This window comes from Cupressus sempervirens, chromosome 5 (assembly GCF_028749045.1).
Source record: "Cupressus sempervirens isolate cs-2001-9-10 chromosome 5, ASM2874904v1, whole genome shotgun sequence".
Classification (NCBI taxonomy): domain Eukaryota; kingdom Viridiplantae; phylum Streptophyta; class Pinopsida; order Cupressales; family Cupressaceae; genus Cupressus; species Cupressus sempervirens.
The window spans coordinates 562,623,612-562,649,889 of NC_143122.1; the positions used below are offsets into that span (position 1 = coordinate 562,623,612).

At 34.7% G+C, this 26,278-nt stretch overlaps 1 protein-coding gene across 5 annotated transcripts in view; it reads right to left on the minus strand.

Moving 5' to 3' along the window:
* LOC149557174 (calcium-dependent protein kinase 18-like) overlaps positions 1-26,278 on the minus strand; it is a 188,999-nt gene that overhangs the window by 112,328 nt on the left and 50,393 nt on the right. For all 5 annotated transcript variants that reach the window (XR_016364851.1, XM_089831879.1, XM_089831883.1 and 2 more), the window contains one exon: positions 12,988-13,029. Coding sequence is in view for 4 of the 5 variants with exons in the window: in XM_089831879.1 (XP_089688005.1) it covers positions 12,988-13,029 (42 nt within the window). In the remaining variant the exon portion in view is untranslated. The remainder of the gene's footprint in view (positions 1-12,987; positions 13,030-26,278) is intronic.

Genomic DNA, 26,278 nt, shown 5'->3' on the forward strand with positions numbered 1-26,278 from the left:
ATATCTCTAGAAATGACATTATTGTCCGCATAAGAAACTACATAATTGTCCCCATAAAGTAAAAACAAAATATATCCCTAGGAAATATCTAACAATTTTGTCTATACACCTTTGACGTCAATGGCAACATTCTAACATTCTTAATAGGTTCTTGTCAAGCTTAGTCTTGTTTAAATGAGAAACCGAAAACCAAGACATAATATTCAGAATCTCAAAAATTATTTATCCCAGGAAAACTGTCCACTTGAAGGTGACAAACCCAAACACACCAAAATTTGATCATTTCTTCAAAACTCAAACTGGATACAGTGCTTCAGAAGCTTAATTCAATATGACGCAAGCCTTATGTATTTTACAGCAAAACAATACATAGAAAGCCTTATGTATTTCACCAATTCTCAATACAAGGATGATCAGCATATCAAAAGGTTACATACAAATTATACACAAATAATATCTGAAGCAAATACAAATGACCACTTGATCAAATATAATGGCGTCTCATAGACCAAAGATCGTTGTGCCTATTCTAATCATATCACACTACCTTAAACTTGACTAATCACTACACAGAAAAACTCTCTCGTTGCTAGACACCACAAAGAAGTCTTTATGAATGTAACTCAAAAGGAAAAATTGAAGCACCAAAAAGAATCCAATGCAATTATACCACTTGTCCTTATGAATAACCACATGATCACAATGATCATCAATGTTATGGAAAGACAAAAAGAATACAAAATGAATCCCCATAATAGTGGAAGATGAACCCATCTTGAGCGCTTCTGGCAAGCATAGAATTTCAAACAACCTCATCACATTAAGATAGTCAACCTTCATCTTCATAAATCTTGAATGGTGGTGGTTACGTATGAATGTTGTTTCACCTTCAAAAACCAACAAAAGCAACTAATTCGATGTCCATAACAATTATGAGATGTACACCATGGTATATGAGTTGGAAACAATGAGACAACATGGCTCCTCACACATACACAAGTAGACAAACAATTAGGGTAGAATTTAAAAAGTAGAGTGAGAACGAACTAAACAACACAAACGAAGAAACCATATAACGTTCAAGATAGTCTTTGCAGATAACACAAAGATGAAAGAATAGTCCACCAATGAACAATCCATACAAATAATTGCATATTGTACTATCAGTTGCCCTAAGAGATTCCTTAGATTGAAATAAGTGGCCATATTACCTTCATAATACATGTGTGATAATGTGAATTCAATTGAAGATGGTAAATTCTTGATGGTTGTAATCCAAGGGCAAGATTTCTAGTTGGAAATGATGAATCAATGAGCAGCATCAAATCACCTTTGATCTCTAAATGATTTAAACCCAGCTTGCAACATAAACAAAGACCTTCAGGTAGAGCAAAAAATTCAGCATCATTTTTGGTCCCCTACACCATACCGACAACTCCCATCTAGAGAGCCACCCCATGACAACACGGTAATGCTCCAAGATAGGACAAGGGAGAATGCACGAGATTGGAAGAGGATGAGCATCACTCAAACCTTTAGAGATGAAAAAATGGCCTAATCTTTCGGCAATTCCAGTGAAACCAGCTTGTCAACTGCACAGAGCCCATGAAATCCATCTACGACTGACCTAGCCTTACAATTCCCCCCAATTTCTCATTGTTGGACAAGATGAAATTAAAATCACCAACAACAACAAAGGGATCAGTCATGCTGATCATACCCTAGACAAACCATCCCAGAGTTGCTTCTTATCCACACATTTGACAAGATCATAGAAATTAAAAATAAAGAAACAAATGTTAGAGGAGAGGTTGGAAATTTTGCCAATAGTCCATTGTTTATTGCAAAGTAAATTTGAAACCACCACTCAGTTAATCTTCTAAAGTATACCCAAACCAACCAAGGTACCAGACAAATCATTGAGCTTCCCACCCCAGTCTTCCAAAGTATGCAAGAATTTATCGCAAGCTTCACTAGATAGCTTGGCATCCTAAATTAGGACAATATCACATACTAGTGATCCAATTGATCCCTAAACATGCATTTTTTGTTAGGGGCATTTAAGCCCCTAACATTCTAGGTCACAGTCTTCATTTATTACCTAAAGAGGGGCAAACCCCTTTCGAGCACATACAATGAGATCTAATCAAAGATTGATCACTGAATTGAGTTTTCTCCTACTTTTGCTTGTTAGTTTTTCAACCTATTCTTTTACGCACAACAACAATAGGCAACAATTAAGTCGTTGAATATGAAATGGCTCAAGGCTAAACTATGTCCAATTTGTCCATGACATAATCATGGTCCAAATCATCCTCTACAACGCTCACAGATGGAGGATTCACGATTAAAGCAAGTGCCTTCGAAGAGGTAGGAGAGGCATGTGTCCTTGAATTAACAGAGGCCACCTCATGGTTCAAAGGTGCAACAATATCAAAGTTTTGATCGCAGGAGGGTGTTGGTTGAGGAATACAAATTTGGATTGCATAGAGGAAGGGCCCCATTATTAATAGGTTAAGAAGGTGGAGATTTCAAGTTGGCTCCCAAATCCTTTTATAGAGTCCATCAAGTAGCTGATGCAGCAGAGCAATTCAACTCCATATGCTTCCTACTAAGGCAACAAAGGAAGAATTTCCCAGTATCTCCACCTCCAAACGCTGCAACCAATCCCCATCAAAGGTTTTGATGCATATCACTTTCGGGACCCAATGGACTACCAAAATGCAAATCTTTGCAGCACAGATGGAATCATCCACACCCATGTCCACAACAATCGTGCGTCCAAAGGAGTTACCAATTGAGGACAAAATCAATTCGAACCAAAACTTAAAGGAAAAAATTTTAAGTTGGACCCAAATCAGCCCATCATAAGGATCACAAGTCCTACTCCTATGCAAAAATACGGCGAGCGTCAATCACCCATGAAGATTGCCCTAGAATCTTGTCACATTGCTCTTTTCCGCCAAAATCCACAATGAAAACTTAAGTGGTAAAAAGTAGATCTCCAAATACTCGCTACCCCAATTCTCTTTCACCCATTCATGGATCCGCTCCTAAGTCAAATATTTCTCAAGCACTCTACAAATGATCGCGTTGTTGTGCAGACCAACCACATCTTGGTAGACACAGCGAGCCACATCAACTCTAATGATAGGAAGCCCATTGATCACCTCTTCACCAAAAAATGGCACAAGCATGTGTTTTCTTGCATTCCTTGCATATATATAAAAAATTTACATCTTTTTGTACTAGCAAGCCCACACCCCATTTCAAAAGTTTGTTGTACTAGCAAACCGATTCTTTGAACCCGAACTTGGACCCAAGCCCAAATGGTCAACTTAGAACATTAAAAATAGCATACATACAAATACTATTAATTATAATTACAAATACTATCAACATAAATTATACTTATAATATTATAATTTTTATAATTTTAAAATAAATTTGTTATATAATTAAAATTTATTAATAATATTAATGTTTATTAAATTTAATGCATATTAATAATATTATATTATAATATAAATATAAAAATTAGTAACTAGGATACTCTTTAGTCAAGAAAACTACAACTGGATATAACTTTCAGAAGTGATAATGGACAATGTTGCAAAGATAAATCCTTCAAAAATAGATGGAGTAAAAAAATTGTTCTTCTTACATGCCAAAGATATCCAGTGGATCGCTGTGTTGAAAAATTTGTAACTGATATCAAGGGAACTCGTCACTCATGTCAAATGACATCTATGTCAAGGACATCGCAAAAGGCCTTGGGCCACTAATCGATGGAATGCTTGGTAGAATACAAGACCAAGCGAAATCAGATTACAAGTTTAAATAGATGGAAGAATATTATGGAGATGCCAACTAATTATGGCAAATCAATTGTGCTTGACAAAAAGCTAAGAGATAAAGAAATTGAAAAAGCAATTATATTTGTTTAAAGACAAATTATGATGAGCAACAATGGATCTCTATAAACAGATTAATGCTTGAAGATTATATGAGCAGAAATTAATAAATGAAGAAGCAACAATGCTTATATCTCATAAGGAAGCAATTAAATAAAGGAACAAGACGTTGATATAGAACAAGATAGTAATGATATAACTGAACAAGACAGTGATAATATAAGATGGCCCAATCCATATAGTAATCTTAACAAGGCAGAGAACTATGGTAAAAAATAATGATTTGTATGATAAACAACAAACAAAAATTGAGTACGACCAGATAAAACAAAAACAAAACAGACGACAAAAGAATAGAAAATGAAAAAACAGAAGAAGACAAGAGATGTCAACTCTTTTAAAATTAAAAGAAACAAAAACAAACTAAGGCAGCGATCAAGACAAAGAACAACATTTGTTTATTTGTTAAATTAAGAAAGACAATGTTTTATTTAAAGCAAGGCAACAATTGCTCGTCTAAAGACACCAGTCCATATAGAGAAAAAAAATAAACATAAAAAGATATATTGATTTAATATGAAGCAGTAGTTAAAGGTTAAGTTAGCGCTTTAAGTCTAAAATATTTTAAAACATCTCCCTTTGAACAGTCACATCCCTTCATGATTGTCATATCAAATATGGAAGTGTATGATTAAAAGAGAAGTTCTGAAAGATCTTGCCTTTGAGATTTATCACCAAGGGTGCCGATTTGCAACGTGTAGTAACATGTGTTGTAGTTATCATTCCCAAGCATACATGCACACTAGCAAGTTTATTTTCTCTGATAAGAAGGCCAGTTTGACTTTACAGAAATAAACAAATGATAAATAGAGGAAGTAGGATTAGTTGCCACTCTTGGAAAGTCATCTCTATTTGAAAGACTCACCCCTCTTCATGTAGGCAATAGAGTATATAAAGGAATGGAAGTTTGAAACCAAAAGGAGCTAAAATTAAATGGGAGGAGCGATAATATATAAAATGTAAAGCAGCAATAGTGAAAATAGAATAAAAGAGTAGCAACCGTTCATTATGAAAAGGTAGTGATTATTAATAAAAGTTGAGATTAAGTTTCCAAAGGCAGTGACTATATAGAAAAAGTGTGAACCCTTCAACATTAAAGAATAAGACACGCATGAGATGAGCATGTGTGAAATTGGAATGAACCCAACTAGTTCGCACTTACTGAAAATATAATATTTTAAAAATTTCAGACACAATTCTAGGAAATCTAATAAACTGCTCACAATTTACAGATAAATCTGGCCTTATGAATACCAAACACTGATATATAATTCTGACTTATGAGTTTTTCACATTTGATTCTGAAATGATAAGTAATTCACATCAAATTCTGAGTTTATTCATTAATAAACTATACTGCAATATAACAATCGATTTTACAATGGAAAGAGCCTGGTAACTCCTTAGCTGGAAGAAGATTGCTGCAATTCACAGGAAATTGTAATAACAATAATGTGAACCTGGGATTGTTTCCTCAATGAACAAGAGTGACCAAAGCACAACATCGCAGGCCCTAACAGTGAGCTACAGCAATCCTGGGTGGCACCAGTGATGGCACTCAACAGCAGCAAAATTAACAGGGTGTTTCCCCAGCCCGATCCTCTTCCCAATTGTGCCAGCGATCACCAGCTAACATGCCCAATATCCCTCCCAATTCAGACCGCCAATGAGCAGTAGAAAGGCTAAAATGGAGCCTCAAGCTTCCAACTATATCTCACACCTGGAACCGCAGTAAACTCCAATGACAAGCTCCACACAAATCAGAATGATCACTCCAGACGCACAAGCAATTTGGCACCCAGAAAATAATACCAAGCCTCTCCACGCCCTCGACTGTAATGAATAGCAGAATGGTGGCATTAGAAATTTCAGAGAATGGACCGCCTAAAATCAGAATTACAGCCTCCTGTATATCAATTTGATGGATGCTCCAGCATAGAATGTAAATTTGTAACCAAACGTCTCACAGCCAAGTAGAATCAATCGTTCCAACAGCAAATACTTGATATCTAAAAATTAAGATACTGATCGCCCAATAGCAAAGACTATGGACGCGAGGTTGCACAATAATTATCACCACACAAAACCTCCAAACATATTAATAAATGCAGAATTCGAATAACTTGAGTGCCTAGTTATCTTCCTATCCACTATAGAAACAGAAATGGAAGACAATAATAAATCTCAGAATTTAATCCACAGTACCTCAGCTATGGATTAAAGGCAAAATCTAGCTTCAAACCCTCATATCTCAGCAAAGGAATTGAAATCACCAAACTCATAAAACCTCACAAGATAATAAAAGCAAATAGACAACTGGATGGTTTTTTCCCTCACAATGGGCTCATATTATAGCAGCAAAGAGCACTTAGGTTCTTCATCGCACCTTTCACTTAAGAAGCTTCATCAACACAACACCATTTTATAATATTAAATATTATAAAGTGTCATTATAATAATAAAACCTTGATAATTAATTAATAAATATGAACCCCTGCAATAAATAGCCCCATCCAATGAAGATGATGACCAACTTCCAACGCCACCAACTGCACTGCCAAAATGGCAACTATCCAAAATAGACTTACTAAAAATGGTAGTCCACAACTGAGACCCTCAAACCTCACTGTTAGCTCATGAGAGTCGCTATGATGAACTAACTGAGTCAACTATAGAGACTTGCCAAGAATGGGGAAATTACAAGAATGTAAGAAATGGAAGTAATATAAAAAAAATTGGATAAAGAAAAGTATTGAAACATCATTGAATATAAAGAACATGCCATAAGAAGATTTATGAAGAAGACATAATTGAAGATACAGATTTGAAAGAGATAAGATAAAGATAAAAGTAAATTTCATAGTAACACGGGACACGTCCCCGCTGTTTTTGGCTGCCACACCTGAGATGAGGACGCACCCAGGATGGGGGGACGACGTTCCCACGTCCCCAACAGCGCCACCAACCCACCCTTTTCAGCACATAAAAAAATGCAAAAAAAATAAAATTTAGAAGGGTTTTCTTGTTTTATTGTTTTTTATTGTTTGATAACCCTAGGGTATGTGGGGCCCATTTAGAGGTTGAAATCCCATTAAATCTCTACGTTTTCTCATTTCTATCCATTTCATAGTTTTATAATTTTTGCAACAGCGGTAAGAAGAAGAGATTTCTTAGTTTTCTAAGTTTGTAGTTTGTATTTGAGACTTGGATATTTAAAGTTTGAAACATTGAATATTGAACATTGTGATCATATCTGTTACATTTCAATTTTTGACCCAATTTAAAATGTTCATATAGCCGTTGAGGTTCACATGAAGTCAGTTAACAGTTAAAATTTGTTATAATCCTGCGAAATGGTAAGATGGTGAAATGGTAAGATGGGTAATCGTTATAATTTCATATGAAGATAACATGCTAATTGATTATTTATCATGAATTCATGGAATTGAAAAGGCAGTTAGCCATTATAATCATCGATGATTAATAATTTGTTATGATAAATATGATTTAACTGTGGAGAATTTCCTCGTAGGGAGCACGTGAAAGGGGTGGAAGCATTGTAAGAAAAAAATTAGGCACAAGAGCATCACCATCACTAGGCAATTGGGCATGAATCTTGAATCACCATGGTTAAGGACCTAGCGACTCGTATAACAGGATACAATCATTGGACACACATGACCTATTGGATAATCTTTAAAACATTAAACATTTTATCTTAATCAAAGTACATACCTTTAATGGTTTATGATTGACATTCTCATCACTTCAATATAATACATACATACGTATATATATATATATAAAAGGTGCCACCATAGTATTAATTCATACAAGCTTAATATCTATTAAATACTTATATCTAAATATGTGTACACCTAGAGAAGCTATGGAAATAAATAATATTTCAGGTGATACATGCATTTAGATATGCATACCTTAGTGGGGTACAACCTTGGATAAATATTAAATATGATGCCATCATAATACATACATATATATATATATATATATATATATATATATATATATATATATATATATATATATATATATATATATATATATATATATATATATATATATAACTTTATAAATTATTCTTTTGAATAAGTAACCTTCGAGTTCTCTTCCATATTTATTTACTTCCTTATAAGAGGCAGGAATGTACACTTCGCATTTTTCATCGGTGATTCAAGAAGATGATTCTTCTCCTTTTTATAACTGCTCAAGAGTCACAACTTTTTGGAAGCCTTTATTACTTTCGAATGCATTCCTTTATATACAAGTCGGGAGAGCAAAAAAACCATAGGTTCTGCATTATTACCTCTACTTCATTTCTTCTGCACCATATTCTATTTACTGTGTTTTGCTTGAGGGTAGTCCAAGTCATAGTCCTACCCGATTGAGCTCTACATAGAGAGACATATTTCAGAGAGACATCTATACAAAAATCAAGACGAGATTCATACTTAATTTGATCAAGTTACGTGGTCAATTTCTCCATTTTCATTGTTGTTGTATGCTTTAAAATTTGTAGATGTAATTCGATGCCTCATTGCTAACTAAATATTGATAAGTATATTCAATGAACCCGTCTATTCCTCATTTTAGACTAAATCAAATGTATTTGTTTTGTCAAGATGCCTCTTGTCTTCAGTTGGATTTTCATGTTCAATCTATTTCCTTGTAAGCTCATAAGAAGAAGTTCTCAAGTCATAGGAATTGCTTTATGACAGTAAAGAAAAATATGTTATCCTTTTCACTAGCTAAAATTCAGCAAAGGAGTAGAATTACTCTGAGATTTAACACCTAGGACTCACTCGGCCGAATGGCCAAGATAGAGGGTGAAGAGGTGAGAGAAAATCTGTAAGAACAAGAAACCAAAATCAAAAAAGATTCATTAAATTTAACACATTTGAAGTGAAATTTTAAATAGCTCATGCATGTCCAATTCATTCTTTGTTGTCAAGACGAGTGGTGTGATTAAGTACCAAGATGCTTAGTGGTTAACAAGGTGTTCCATGTCTATTCCAGGTAGGGAGGGTCTTTCTAGTTAGAAAAAGTGTGGGGATAAGTTTAAGGTCTGTGGTTCAGAGGTTAAGCCCCTGACAACGTTCCCCCTCTCCACAAGATGCTAGAACGTGCATCAAACAAAGATAAGTTGAGCATTCAAACATTCATTGGTAACAGATATTTTACTTTTGTGATGTTTATTGAAGTAAGAAGATAAAATAGGTTTGATATATATCATTGTTTCAATTATTTTCCTTTATTGAAAGCAACTTTTCTTGTCAATATAATTGGTAACCAATTCGATCGGTTGATCTTCCAACTGAACATGAAATATAACTATATGCAAGAGATAGGTTTATCTAATGGATTGTTATCTTTATCTTCATTTATATGAATAATGAATATGAGCGTATTTTCCTAACTGAATGTTATTGCCCTAATTGATATAGTGGTATGTGATGCCCTAAATGATCCAATGGTAATGGATACAGTGGTATGTGATGCCTAAATGATCCAATGGTAATTGATGTCCTAATTGATACCGTGGTATGTGATGCCCTAAATGATCCAATGTAATAGATGCCCTAATTGATACAGTTGTATTTGATGCCCTAAATGATATATTGGTATTTGTCATTACGATGAAGTAGCAAAGCTATTTGTTCCTTAAGAGGTATTTTATAGACTAACCTGGGTTTTTTCAGAAGCATCCCTAGACGGTTTTCAATTTTGAATTCTAGGGTATGTAGATTTTTAATTCCTTGGTAAATTCATTGATGGTATTTTTAATTGTTAATTATGAGATTTATGTTTAAGTGATTGTAACCGTTAATCTCATTCATATGAACATAATTAATATAACTGTCTTTCTATGAATATGAAGTAATAACTGTATTTCTTTGATACGCTAGTTGTTAGTTAAGCTCTGAAAAAAGCAAATGTTACAATATCATGGTTGTTGTTATTTGATGTAATTAAGTGTATGATGCCATTGAATGATTGATGAGATAATGTTACTCTTACTTTCGCTAAATTGATAATATGATATATCATAATAGATCTCTTTCTTAGTTCATTGTTCAATGTTCAATGCAATGTAAACCAAAACTAGCAATAGCAGATTTGATGAATTTATACTTCATATTTATGTTTTATATTGTTATACATCTTTTCATAATTAGCATTTTAAGTATCATATGTATAGTATATACTATATAACTCCCATCCCCGCCTCCCATGCCCCCGCCGTCCCCAAATTGAGGCCCCTCTATCCCCCCATCCCGGAAACTTGTCCCTGCATCCCCTAAGCCAGTGTAACTATGGTAAATTTTATTAATGTCCAATACATGAGCACCACCAGGTCAAAGGGACTGAGGAGATGAACAAAGAGAACCAATAGAAGGAGCACTAAACAATGAATAGAAGAAAGAAGGAAGAACAAACCAAGACCCTAAGAAACATTGGGGAGTAGAAGGGGTGAGAGGGAAGCCCCACCACACCAAACAAAACTAGGAAGCCAAGGGGACAAAGAAAAACCCCAAAACCTAAGGATAATACATAGAAAAGAAAGTGGGTGATGCCGATGATGTTGTCTCTAATGGTGAGCTACTTTGGCTAGGAGGAGTGGATCTCTACGAGTAGGATCTGTGGGTTCTCATAAACCTACACTGAGAAGATGAGGCCAAGTGCCTTGTGGTGCCACACATTGTCCCAGAAAAAAAGGAGGTGTTGAGCTGATCAGATAAAGGGCACAAAGGGGAGCCGAAAAGAGTGATCCCACAACCGAAAGGCCTCTCAAAGATAAAGAGCAACACATCTCTGATCTGTGTACCTAAAGGAGGACAAGAGGAAATGTATCTCTGAAAAGACAGCAGAATAAGAGAAGAATACACATAGCTGGAGTGGTTTGTGTGATAAAGAAGACATATCTCATATGCACCAGAAGTCTCACGTACAATGAAAAGTATATGCAGGAAGGACACACAGTGGAGATGAATGGTTTCAAGGCAGAATTGAGAATAGTTCTAAAGCAGACTTGTGAAAGAATTTAATGCGAATTTATGCAAGGCTTTAGTGCAGATCTATGAAAGAACTTTCAACAAGATTGTGAAAGGAATAAGAGCAGATTTATGAAGGAATTTAGAGTAAAGCTGTAAAGGAATTTGGAGTAGAGTTGTGAAGAGGTCTAAGCAGACTGAGAATGGAAAATATGTAAATATGATTGCATCAGATTTATGACAAGAAGATCTTTATGAAGGCATAGCCTCTGATCATCATTCATTAAAAAAGCTCATTTGGAATTCAGCGCTTCCCGAAGGAGAGATGGTGTCTCTAGCTAAATGGGTGCTTAGCTGTAGGGGTTGGTACCTCTAGTAGGTTGGAGCCTACAAAAATAAAGAGGTTGGTGTCTCTTGTAGGTTGGCGCCTACATTCAGAAGTGGGAGTCGGTGCTTCCACAAGGTTAATGGTCACAAACTTGGGGGATGGTGCCTACAAAGTTGTAAGAAGAATTTATGCAAGAACATTATCATGCTGTAATTTTCTCCCATAAGGGTGTCATGTAAAACGTTGTCCTTTTGTGTTCCTATGTGCATGATTATTGAAAGTGAGTATTGCTGTTGTGATTAATTAAGTTTAAATTGGTAAAAAAAAATGTTATATCTGCCTGAGTCAAGTATTTCCGTCCACAAACTCAGAAAGGAAGATAAAAGGGTTTTCATTCTTTAACTTTTGAAATGATGGGTATCATCCTTGGTTTAATGAACCACAGTTCCATCTTCCAAAGGAACAGCAATCAGATAATAATAAAATATGTAGTATTCATATCATTTCCCTTCTTGTTTAAAGTCACTTAGATATATTTTTTGCTTCAATAGTCATGATTCTTCACTGGCCCCTTGACCTTTGATACAACTAAACTCTAATTTTATATTACTTTATTTTTGATATATTAATTTGTTATTATTACAATCCCATTTGAAAAGGGGACATTACAACACACCCTTCCCTAGATTGTGTATGCTCAACCACAAACTAGGATACTCTTACAATTTCTTTTTCACTTAGTTGAAATTTATTGAAGATACTGAGATCCCAAATCAATCTTCGAAATATTATGTCTCTCTCCATCATGCAGTATAGTTTGTCAACTTTCTATCTGTTGCTTATTCTTGTTGAGCATCTCTGTCTTTCTTATCTTAAACAATTTTGCTAAATGATGCATATTGTCTTGCAAAGCTTTCATTATTTTTTGTAATATAACTCTTACATCAGTGAGTGTTTTCTTTGAGTTCCTAAACACATCTGAAACTCCTTATTTTTATCAGAATACCCTTACATAGTTTTAGAATTCTCATTTATCCATTCTATAGATTTGGAACATTCGCAGCTTTCTTGATCTAGTCTAGAAAGGTTCTGTTTAATGTTTTCCTTTGTATCTTCAATGACTTTATTCACTTTGATCCCCAAGAGATCACTCAGAGGCCCTAGGGTATAATGAGGATCAAAGATTACACAAATAGAACTGAGTAGTATTAGGCATAGGAAGTTACTGAAAGGATGCTTCAGGATTATAGTATTAATCAGAACATTAATAGATTCAAGACAACGTCTAATGAAAACCTTGTGATACCATTTAGCAAATCCAATCTGAGCAACATTTCAAATGCCAATCAATCCATTTTCATAATCAGGTAGAGACTAGCATTGTGACAGAATTCACATCACATCTCATACTCAAAAATTCCCCATCATTTCATTCTACGAAACTGGTTCAAAACCACCACATTTTCATCTGTATGCCCAAGCACAATGCAAGTGATCCAGATGTTTTTTGTGTAGATCAATGTCTTTAAAATGAAGCATATACTTCATTTTTCACATTTCCCAATTCAATGGTACAAAATAAGAGCAGCTTGGTATTGAATTACGTAGTCAGTATCTGAAACATATTAAAGGACTTGGGATATTTCAAACAAGGAAGAATATGCACTCTTACTTGCTCAATATTCGATCAAGGAGCTCTCCACCTTCACATAACCTGCCACAAATCAAAAGTTGGGTCAGATTTCTGAAAATAAAAAAGTAAATATCAATGTGTAAGGCCATACCAAAGAAAAATGCAACTTCAAAATAAATCATGATTTTCAAAAAATGCACATCATGCACCATAGTCTAAATGGACAATCATCTACAACATATACTATGCCAAGGTCATTTAGTAATAGACACCAATTGCTAACCATGCGTATGTATGTGTGTATGACACACACAAATATATATCCATATATCATATATGTACATACATAACTACATATATATAATGTGTGGGTGCACAACAGAAACCTTAAATTTTGAGATAAGGTAAGAATCCCAGATATAATCAATTACAATAAAGTAAACAGTGGAACCAAGTCAATATATGAATCAGACGATCCCCATCATGTACAAAGAAAGCTTTAATAGAATAATACAAAGCAAAATATGGATCATATAGCTACTTCAACTTCACAAAGCTGTAGCTTCCCAACTCCATCTCCAAACAAACTGTTTAGAATACTATTCTTGAGCTGTTGGGAAATGTTGGTCTTGAAAATGAGTTCGTTGATATTGATCCAAGATTGGTTCTAAATTAAAAGTCGCTTGGATGAGAAGTACCAAATGCCATTCATGGGGTGCAGTCATCCAAAAGCGCAGAGGAACCATGGAGGATGCACCCCACAGTAACTATTCCAGAGACTAGAGTAAGGATACAACTAAGGATATATAGTATATACTTGTTTCAACAACTTACGAGAGGATGAAGGGAGCCTGGTGGATGGGCTAACTTGAACTGATATTTCTAATTATTGGATACCAAATTGGAGGATGAAATGAGTACAAAACAGCACAATGGAAGAGCAAGGTTGAGACACTATGTACGATCAAAAAATCATACACCGATGTCAAACGTAGAAGCAAGGACAATTTGATGATTAATTAAACTCCATGAGATTTTGGCCCAATGCTAATTGCTCCACATTGAAGAGCAATCAAGTACTCACCTAGGATGTGAACAATAAGATGATCTAGAGTGTGTTAAATTAGATAGCCTACTGTAATCTACAAGAAAAATAGTACTATATAATGATAACACCAGAAAATGAAGAAAAGAAAGAGCTTGAGAACAGTGCTAAAATCCAATCAACCAACTGAAAAGGCAAGCATGTTGCAAACTCAAGAAAATAAGAGTTCCATTGAATTGATTGTGAAAATGTCAAAGCAATTGAAGAAGAAAACCAACGAAAACAATAAGCAACCATTGTTGGGAGATACTCAATTGAAGAATGAAGTGACTATGAGGAGTGTAAAGAAAAGTACAGTTGCTTCAGAAAAAACTTGAAACTTTGAATCAGTGTTAGCCAAACTTCACAAGAAGGAAGCAAAACCTGAAGCAAAAATAGATTCAAAGGGCAAATTTTTAGGTGATATTATGATGGGAAGAGTGCCAAAATTCACACATATGCAATGACTACAATAAGAGAATTTTTACAAGCAATAAAGGAATTGACCTGGTATATGTTGTATGTTTCAACATTCCCTCCACCTCGAAGTCCCTCAACTCAACCAATTAAGTCTCCATGACCAGCCTACACCCTCTAATGGTGAAACCATCATTGGTACTATTTCATCCCCTACCTCCTAACCTATCATTGGTAGTCGTCCAAGATGATGATCATACTTAAAATGGTGGATAAATATAAGAATTATTATGTCCATGGCCAATAAATATGGAATTAAAATCTAAAACATTAACCTGATAAAGAGAGATATTGTTTTGAAATATTGTACAAATAATTGTTTAATTCTAGTTTTTGATAGTCTTAAGGTAGTACGTTGCCAACCATTGCACTCACTTCCTTGATGAATATGTTTAAGGAAAACATGTAATAGATTGGAGATTTCCAACTAGTACTCCATTGCTATATCATTGTATATGTCATCAGGCCTAGCTCTCGAATAGTGTACATCATTGTTTCGTTAATAAAAAAGGCTTTGTTATTTATGATTTGATGACTATACATACATTGAATTCAATTGCTTTCCATTGAATATTTATGCTTGTTTGAATTAGACAAGAACATAAAACAAAAACCAAGATAAACTTCCAGAAAATATGAGCACACAAAATAAGCCATTATGATATTATCAAATAGCTGACTAGAATATACATAGAAGTCTTGCATATGTAGGCGAAGTAGTGGAAGTAAAAAAGTAGGAAACGACGACTACCTCCCTCTCCAATGATGAAAGGACAACTACCTCCCTCTCAACCCCATGAGGTAAACTTAAGAAAATGTAACAACAATCAATATAACCCATCTTTACTTTTTCAAACTAAAATCACAAGAATATTAATTGTGATAATAACAATAATAATAGCATAAGATGCAACAATAAGAACACAAGAATACATGATTTTAGATGGAAACCTTTACAAGAGAAAACTACTTTAAACTACTTGCTTCATATATGATAATCTCTTACAAATTTTATAGGCATCAACCTACTAAAGACACAAACTGCTCATTCAAGTTGTAATGACACTACATGCATTGAATTCAAGAGCTTTCCACTGAATATTTATATAACATCCCCTTTTCCCGAGCCTTAGCTAACAACTAGAAAATCAATGAATTGCAGTTACTAATTCACATTCATGAGAAGGCAATTATAACAGTTATGTTCATGTAAAAGAGATTAAACAATTACATCAGTTTAATTGAATTATCATAACTAATAATTAAAGGCATCATCAATAAATCTAAATAGATGATAAAGTTTTCCATACCCTAAATTCCGAAAATGGAATCCCCCTAGGGCAGCATTTGCAAAACCCAGGTTAGTCCACATATACTACTTAAGGCACCAATAGTTATACCATTGTATTGTAATGACAGATACCACTTAGGGCATCAAAGACCACTGTATCATAATAACCATTACCATTCAAGGCAACAAAACCATTGTAACATCCTTGTTTTCCCATTGCTTATTATGGCAATTAAATATCAATAAAAGATATATTTATATTCATATTCACATGAATGAAGGACAGTTATAACAACCATCAAATAAGCTTATCTCCTACAGGAGTTACATTTCCTAATCAATTTCAAAATCAATTGATTTCACTGATTTCCTAATACATTTAAAAAGAAATTGATTTTATAAGCTTTAAAGGGAATAACTGATTAAACGATATTAATCACCTAACATTTCTTCAACTTGAGCTTACAAATATAAAGCAAAATACCCGTTACCAGAAAATATTATATGCAGGTCATATCTCTGTCTTGTACAAACCTTGGCATTTGGTGGAGAGGAGAAGCATTGTCAAGGGCTTAACTTCCCAATCATGGACCCTTAAACATCCCCACACAACCTCAACCGAGATAGGCCATCCCTACCCAAGAATGGACATGGGACACCCTGTCCAAGCACTGAGCATCCTAGTAATAGAGTATCGACCCATCGCTTGACTAGGCAACAAGATCTAAACATTGGGCTACCATGAGCTGATTTAGCTATTAGATATGATTATTTGTTACTGATTTATGTTTACTTCATTATGCAAGAATAATCCCATTCTCACCCTTCATCTCGACCTTGTTGGTCCTCATGGATGAATTCTTGGGTGTTTTCATGAGTGGAATTTGATTTATTGATTATAAAATACTGACATCTCAATTATGCCTAGTCCTAGCGTATGGCACATTTGATGTGAAATATTGTTCTTCCTAAAAAGATTCATTATCATATGTTAACGTACTTGCCTCAAAGGTATATTGGCAATATGTTTGAACAAGTCGGCAATTCTTATCAAAGATTAGAATTACTCATGCATAATTGCAGGAAACATTTTCTAAATCAACACCGATAAAAAGAAATAGAAAGATATGTGCAAGACTATAAATCATTTCCATCAATAATGGAATCATTTCCTTCATTTGGTAGACTGAAACTGGATCACTATGCTCAAATTCGAAGAAGCATGAGAAAGAATTTATATAATATATGACCTAAAAGTGGTAAAGCCCGATGAAGCACAATTTGGAATAGCCAAGCTGGATATGCTACCAGCAATTCCATGTAAGAAGAATGGCCCCCGTCCTAGTATTGGATGCTAGAGGTATATCAATACTCACTCTCATTTCTATTGATGAAAAAGGACAAGTTTCACATTCGAATAAAACAATAGCTCTACATTCCGTGCTTCAATATTTGGTAAAGAAATATGTTATTGGGGGGACTGTCCCAATGATGAACTGACTGCATAAATGCTTGCTTCCTCCCCATGCTCAGTTATGGCAAGAACAATAATAGGGGTGGCGGAGAGAGTTACGAAGGAAAACAAAGAGACATTGACTGAAGTGGTAAACATATAATATTAAAATTTGGCCACCACAGTGACATGAGGCCCGATGAGATAATTAGCAAAGTAGTCGCTCAAGGTGTTTACCTGTATTTTGTTACCACAAAATGCAAGTAATAGTAAATACTTTTTCAATTTAGTTTCTCATTTCTCTGAGTTAGTTTATTATTTAATTGGATAATATTGATCAACCAATCAACCCTAATTGATATAACGAATCCTTTTAATGAAGGCTTTCATCAAGTCTTTTTAGCTTTTTTGTTTGTTGAGCCTATGCTTGATTTTTGAAGCCTTCAATATCCTTTTTCTCATTTTTGAGTGTGTGTTTGTTAGCTTTTGGTCTTTTGGTTTTGCTCAAATCATTGCCTTCGGTTTTCCCTCCAATTTGGTCTATATTAGAGTTCAATCGGACTTTGCAGTCAAAAGATATGATCATTTTAGTGCCCAAAAGGTGGACTCTCCAGATGCAATCACATATTTTAAAATATCATGTTATACTTTAAAATTGACATTCACTTTTTGGAAAGTATAACATAAATCCACTTCATGTTATGTTTTTTAGTTACTTTATCACCTAAAATTTATCACTTAAGTGACTATAGTGCACTTGATGTTATATTTTCATGTTGAGTAGCTTTTTAAATTTTTCACCTGACTGACTTTGTTAACTATATACTTCGATTTAATTTTTTACTTACTTTATGTTTTAATTTAAACCATCTAAATAAATATTACTTTTTGAATGATATTTGCACATTATATACTAAACTATATAGCGTAAATATTATTTATGACCCAATTAAAGGATATTTCTTAAAAAATAAATTAAACGTGTACTTAATTAATCACTTAAGTTGTGCAAACATGTCTTTTAACTCATTTGCATGTAAAATATGCAAATGCTCCTAGAGAATGTGTTTTTGAACTAAAGGCATGTGAAGGCTTTTAAACTTAAAATATGCAATGAGCCTTCTAGAGTGAGCAATGCAGAGTGAACAATGCATATTCAAGTTTTTAAAATGTGCAATCACCCTTCTAGAGTGCGTTTTGAACTAAATGGCTTATCAATTTCGAATTTTTTAAATATGCAATGCTCCTCCAAGAGTGTGTTTTGCACCTTGAGGGCAATGCATATTCAAGTTTTTAAAATGTGCAATCACCCTTCTAGAGTGCGTTTTGAACTAAATGGCTTATCAATTTCGAATTTTTAAAATATACAATGCTTCTCCAAGAGTGTGTTTTGCACCTTGAGGGCATATGACATATTTTTAATTAGTGTAATGACACTCTAAGAGCATGTTTTACTTGGGCAAGTCATATGACATATTTTTAAAATGTCTAATGACACTCTAAGAGTACATTTTGTACCAAATGCATATTTTAAAACATGCAAACACTCCTCAAGAGTGCGTTTGGAATGAAAAAGGCAAAAGGCGTGTGTTTTAAAACATGAAATTTCTCCTAGAGAATGTGTTTTGCATGTATTTCATGCATTTGCAAAAGGTGAACCCGAATTTGGCGATTCAAGGGCAAAAAGCTTCATGTTTTCTTCCTCCAAGAACACGTTTTTCATCAAAAATGCTTAGATCTGCCCATATAATGGCTTTAAATCCATCAAAGGGGGGCGTTTTTGAGTTTTAATGCATACACAAGCATTTGGGGGTCATGATTTTGCATATCCAAAACAAAAATGATTCATATCTTTGTATTTTAAAGCCATGTTTTGGTCAAAACGCCCAAATTTGGGGCAATTTTGATAATGTTTTGACTCAAATAGAAGTCGTTTTGAGGTTTTGATCCATATATTTGCTATTGAAGAACACATTTTTGCCTTTAGATGTCAAAATTACTTCGTTATTGTGAGGCCTCCCCCTGACCCATCATAGCATAGATGATTTATTCACATTTTGATACCTTATGACTCGATGTTTTAACACACTTTTGATTGGTTAGACAGCGACTCACATTATCCATTTACTTGTGATATTTACATTTTGGTGATCTTTACTTATGTTATGTACTAGGACCTATCTTATATGTTTTGATGATTTAATGGATATGTTTTCAGTGTTTCATTGTTATGATAGAAACTGAAACATGATGATACTCGAAATGTTATATTGGTTATGTTTAAAGTAGGAATTAATATGGATGAGTAGATCATGATATTTTAATGTTGCAAGTATTTCATATGATATTGTTTAGAACAGGAAAGTTAATTGGAAAGAATTAATATGAATGTCTATGTTGAATGCCATTATGTACTATATATATCTTTGCATGATTTTTCCTTGGACTACTGATGCTCGAGTTTAGTGTGCAGGGAATTGAACCATGGAATTTAACTGGAGAACCAAGGCCCAAACTTATGTGAACACAGTAAAGCCATGGTTGAATCTATTGGAAAGATTTGAAATCTCATTGTTATGTGTTTTATTTTGTAAACGTGAATTGTGTGTGTAATAGATTTAAATCCATATTGTAACTAGAGACGTGTCATTTTGATGTGTAATGTGCCTTAAGGTGTCACTTAACACTTGTAATGTCCATGTTTGGATGAAATGTCAATTAAGGTTTTGGCTAGAAGTCACTTAACCTAAAACTAACCCCAATGAAGTAATCAAGTTAACCCCACTTGAAAGAGTTGTTAGGAGAAGTCACCATCATGTTGAATTTCGAATTCAAACTTCCTAGTGACTTTAGAGGACTTAAAAGTGGTCCCAAAGTGTCATTTTAGTGGAAATTAGGTGCCCACATGATAGTATTACAGGTTAGGGGTCTAAAATTCACCATTTAAAGGTGTAGATAACTTTAGAGACCCTCTGAACAAGTCATTCTTTAAGCAATTCGAAAATGGAGTTGTCTGATAGCACTTTCCTCACCTTCATACGTGGCCAAGCTTATATTTTTGGAAGGGACAATAGTGTAAGAGAAAGGAGGCTTATGTCTTTGCCATTTTTGAGATAGTGGGTGGGTTAAAGGTTTTTGAGGCCTTTTTAGAAGGCTTTGAAAAACTTAATGGGATGTCCACCCACTCTCTAATTTTAGAGACACCTAGGGTTTTTCGAGAATTGGAAGCTAAGGGAAAAGGGAGCTATTCTCAACTTTCATTGCCATTTGTATTGGACCAAGGTTGGGGTTTCATGCCATGAATTTGTTCTTCATTTGATTCTTGAAATGATGGTGTTACAATTATGATCATGTAGGAATGTGAATGCATATTGTAAGTGGGTTGTTATTGTGTTGTGTTTGAAATATGTATGAGGAAATGTTGCATTTTGTTTCCTTCTTGATTTTCTTTGGTTTTGGATTTGAGTGTTGTTTTGAGTGTGAAGGCTTCACTCACCCTTGGGAGGGAAGAGAGGCCTTGGGTGAAGGGGTTAGTTGGGCTTGACAATGTAGTTGAGAGCCTCTTCTCATGGAGAAGGGAAAAATTTCATGGAGTATGGGCTCCATTGAAGCCATAGTATCAATATTGAGTTTTGGTGGTGATAAGGGAAGTTTATGGAGAGAAGAATGTATTGTGAAAGCCTTGTAGAGGCATGGTAATCTTCATGTTATGTTATTTGTAAAGCTATGGACATTCTCCTCTTGAAGAGCCCACTTTCACTGTATGTTTATGATTCCATTCGTGAATCATTGTGAAGCCATGGTTGAGGAAGTTCAATGTTGTAATCGTGATGTCTTATGCATTTGTGAGCTGTATGGTTGTAACAAATTTGAGTCTTGGTTCTCCTAGCTCGGAGGGTGTTGGGAGGTGAGCCTCCATGGTTCTTGTTTTAAATGTCATTGCAGGTTTTGTGCTCAAGGAATTCAATAGGAGAAGTTCAGATTTCATCATTATGTTGATGGAGTATGAAGAGGAAACTTGTCATTGTGTCATGCACTTGAAATGGAGAACTCTCCACCTTGTTCACATTGTTGTAATGCATGATTGTATGGTAGCAATGTAGGACTTGTGGGAAGATCATATGTAGTTGTATCATTGTTTTCATTGATATAAATTTGTATGTAATGAATTCGAAAAGTTGAAATGTCATTGTAGGTGTAGTTGTAATGTTGCAAGAAATCACTCCAAGTAGATAATCATTTGTACTCAATGTTCCTTTGAAATGAATAAGTATATGCTGGATTATGTTCTTTGATTTATGAAGTGTGATGAGAAAATTGCACTCAAATATGCTTGGTCCTATAAATGATTTTCTTAAGGTATTGGTTTAATATGCTATTAAATTCATAGATTCATTGGTAAATATGAAGAAAACAGCTAGATGATTTCATAGTTATTCTATGTTTCAAGTATGACATAGAACATTGTTTGCAAGAAAATAGCATGTCAAGAATTCTCAAGTTTTAGCTTCCAAATGAATCCAATAGGTTTCCACAAGACATTTAAGTAGGTGCATTATGTCAACAACACTAATAGGAAGTTAGCCCTAATAATCAACCAAAACCTTGTAATTTACACCCATGAAAATAATATAAACTTAAGTATCAACATAGAGTATTAGAACATAAAAATGGTTGAGCAAATAAACCTAGGAGAGTGCATTTCACTCTCTGGATTTTGTATGGTAAGTGAAAAAAATATAACCCGACTATCAAAGCCTCTATTACAGACCATTAAAATATTTGTGGAGTATATCCCTAGAGATCCTCACACCTAGAAAGAAAATTAAATACACTAAAATCTTAGTCTAAAATAAAAATATGGGGTGACCAAGAGAGTCACGTGACTATGCTAGGACTCCCTATAAAACAAAAAAATAAATACACATGTATATCTAAATAGATACACACACCCCCTAAGCATCCATCGTATGGCAATGGGGTTACATTCTGTCCTATCAAAAGAACCGAGCTTCAAAATATATATATATATATATATATACAATCACAACTACGCCTGTGGGTAAAGGATAAGGGATGTGGTCCCCACCATCTCCCAACTCCACGTCACCCCTCTTCCTCCCTGTCGCACGTACCCATTTTCTCCCTTGGGCGTTGACTGGAGTGGAATCTTACATGGCATTAGTGAAGGTAGACCTTGGGAAGTGTTCCTCATCCCCATTGCTAAAAAACCCTCCTTCCACTTTTACTTGGGAAGCATGCACATTCGCCCCCAACATACCTAATGTCTTAGTCCCCCACATTAGGCATTGACTCCATCTCAACGCATGCAAGCCTCAGGTGATGCGCCTGTCTCCTTGGGCAGCACCCACCTTAGGTACTAGGCCCACATGACAAGTGGAGGTCAGCTAGGAAGCGTTAGGGTGTAGTAGAAGTAAATTTGGTAGATGTTAGAGGATAATTAGAAAGTAAAAATTTGTATTTAGCAATGCATCATGATTAGTGTTAGGTGTTTAAAACAAGAACACGTATTTGTATTTAGTATATTGGCTTCATAAAGTATTTAGTAGGACTGTTAGCTAGTTGCTAACCATAGCTAATAGGTGGATAGCATATTGAGCTTTATTTGGTAAGTTAGTTAGTTTGATAGGTTATTATTTATATTAAATACAATATATATTATATGTTATTATATATATATATAATAATTCTATAATTAGTAATTTTATTTTTTTGATTGATAAATGGTCGAAGCCTAGATTAATTATTGTTATTTGTTGTAATTAATTATTTTTTTATGTGTTAAGTGAATTCAAACCCAAGACCTCCCACCTGAGAGGCTCACAAGTTGTCGTTGTGTTGTAGGCTCTTGCCTAATTCTATAGTTAGTAATTAACATATATATACATATATATAGAACATTATCTAAGATATTTAAATTATATTGTATAAGGTGTAGAATAACATATATCAAAAAATACAACATTATAAATAAACAAACAAAATAATAATAATAATATCAATTTAAGAGCACATTTATATATAGTATGGTTGGGTTGCGCTTACCAAATGCAAGTTTATAAGGTTACTTTAGATACATACACACATATTTCGGTTATGAATTTAATTTCTTTGTATCTAGAAAACATAAAACCAATATAAAAATGAAATGTATTATAGTTGTTACATACATGTACATTATAACTTTCTATATATAATAGTTGTGTGTGTGTGTGCGTGCGTGCGTGCGTGTGTGTGCGCGTGCGTGTGCGTGTGTGCGTGTGTGTGCGTGCTTGTGCGTGTCTCTGTGTGTGCATGTGCGTGTCTCTGTGTGTGCGTGTGTGTGTGCGTGTGCGTGTGCGTGCGCATGTGTGTGCGTGTGCATGTGCGTGTGCGTGTAGGTTATGATTCCAAATGATAATTGCACAGTTAGTGTACCAATGATATACGTCATCTTTAAATTCGTTGTTCCCTAAATATGCTTTTTATGACTTGAGTTCTATCTAACCATTACCTCGGATGCAAGACAAGGGTAAGGCACTTTGCATATAGACCTTCCTTTGCACTATTTGTTTTGTTCAAACATTAAGCATACTTGAATTCAAATGCATACTTGGTACCTAAGACCTAGTTATATACATCAATGCAAACCTAGATGAAATGTTGCGTTATTAAAAAATGATGTAGTTCACAATGAGGATAGGAAGACCTCTATAGTAAGGTTTATTGTCGGAACAGGAATTAACAAAGAATTGCATTTCTAAACATGTTGGTACTGACATTTTAGTGTCGAATAAGACATTTAATAAGATGACTCTAAAAGGAATGTTAACCTTACTAGTTCAACCATTAAGGTGTTACCCTCAATTAAGTGTTAAGGAGACATGTTTATGAACTACCACAACCAACATCGAAATCTACCCTAGCTTTATATTTATACACAATAGTTGGGACATTAGCAAATCTTCAACACCCCCCCCCCTATTAAGGAGTAAGCATCAAGACGTTGTACACTTAACAAACGTAACAGTTACCTCGAGGATCTTGAGCAGATGCTTCTTGCATACTCAGCTGACCAATAACCTAATTAAATTGTGTGAAGGCCAATGTGTAACCTAGGCTTACCTTTCAAAAAAATAAATTGTAGTTGTGTTTGCCTTGGACTTTGTGCATGACATTCAGGTATTAGAGCCAAGTTTCACAAGACATGGGCATTAATGGGTCCATATTAAGTGTACAATTTATAAGTTACCGTAAGAAAAGTAGAATACTCATTATAACCAAACTTCGATGAAATTATCTTTTAAGCTTGTGACTTCTATAGGTGAGTAAAACTTATGTCTTTAGGTAAACAATTCATGTTGAATGATCTTAAATGATTAGTGAGTGCAAATAATCTTGTATTAATGACACAAAGATACCATAATAAAATACAGGAAATAATATACCATTTGCAAGATAGATTATGTCCTCCTAAGATACTTGAGCCATATAAGCATTATTTCATGAAAACAAAAGTCATTTATACAATTTAAATAGATAACATTTCTCGGACATAGTAACATTTTGAAACTTCTGAGGGTTATAATACGTTAAAATGCTGCAAGGAAAGCAACCATAGGCAACTAGAGAATGAACTCCTGGCAGCTCCTGGCAGCTCCAAGTTGGTACACATAAATGTACATATGACTCCTGATACAACCTAGACATAACAACACTGTCAATAGTAAGAGCTTTGATCCTACTCTTGCCTCCCTTTTGCCAAGAAAGATTGTCATGTCCCCTTCTCGTTTCTAGTGTTGGGCGCCAAATTAATCTATCTCCACATCCGGATAGACTAACGGCATGAGTTAACAGGATGCCTACTAGTCACATCGGAGGTTTATTTTATATATTTTATTATTTTATTTAAAGTCACTTTATGTTATTAAGTCGTTCACTTTATGAAGTGACTTAAGTGACTACAGGACGAAAACTTGTGTTTTATCCCACATCCCTTGTTCCTTTGTTTTGGGCGCACTTCGAGGTTATAAAGGAAGAACTTTGCATTGGAATTGACACACTGAAATGAGAATTAAATGCTCTAATAAATCTTTGGTTGCTTAAATGTGACTAGTGTATCTTAAGGACGAAAACCCTTACGAGTTTGGAGGAACTAGACGTAGCCCCAATAACTCGCCTTTTTTGTAACATTGAAGTCAAGGCAGTAGTGCAAGGTTATTAATAGTTTCGACTAAGAATGGGAGAGTGAAAGGCGTGGCCATTACCATGAAGGTCGCAGGTCATGTATGAACAGAGATGGGCAATTGAAGGGTGTCTGCATTCTGGTATAAGTGTTATGCAATGGAATGAGAACGTAGGAACAAGGCGGGGTCAAACAACTATACGTGGTCATTCAAGGTAGGCCGAAGTTGAATGGGAATGCTCGGAATCAAACACAAGAAACTGACGACGGTAGGTGCAAATACAGTAAATGCCGTCAGTTTGGAGAGTCGTAGGTAGTGGAGATTGGCAACATACAAACCACAAAAACCATCCACGATGACAACTAGGAAGGCGCGCGGAGAGATAGAGATAGACACCTCTAGTTCGCACAGGAATGTCAGAGTTGACAGCCCAAGAAAAACACCAAGTCCACAGACAGCACAACCAATTCTAACAATCGTGGACCAAGCCACAACCACCACACGCAGGTGCCAAAATCCTTTCGTGCATTTTGTGATTTGTTATAACAAAACCACCTGTGAACAACGGCAATATAAGTATATTGTGTTTGGTTTTTTTCAAGTTGGAAGGGATTTTTAATGTGTTTATTTATATTCAAATAGGGAAGGTTGTCACTATTGTATGAATGCCTGCAAACCGTTTGTTCAAATGCGTTCACAGAAACTGGTATTACAAACATATATTCTGATGTATTGGGAGAATGACTAATTACTTGATAAACTGTTGACATTATATTGGAATCTAATGTGAGTAAACAGAGAATTTCTTCAGTTGTATATATGTGTAGCATTTGCATATT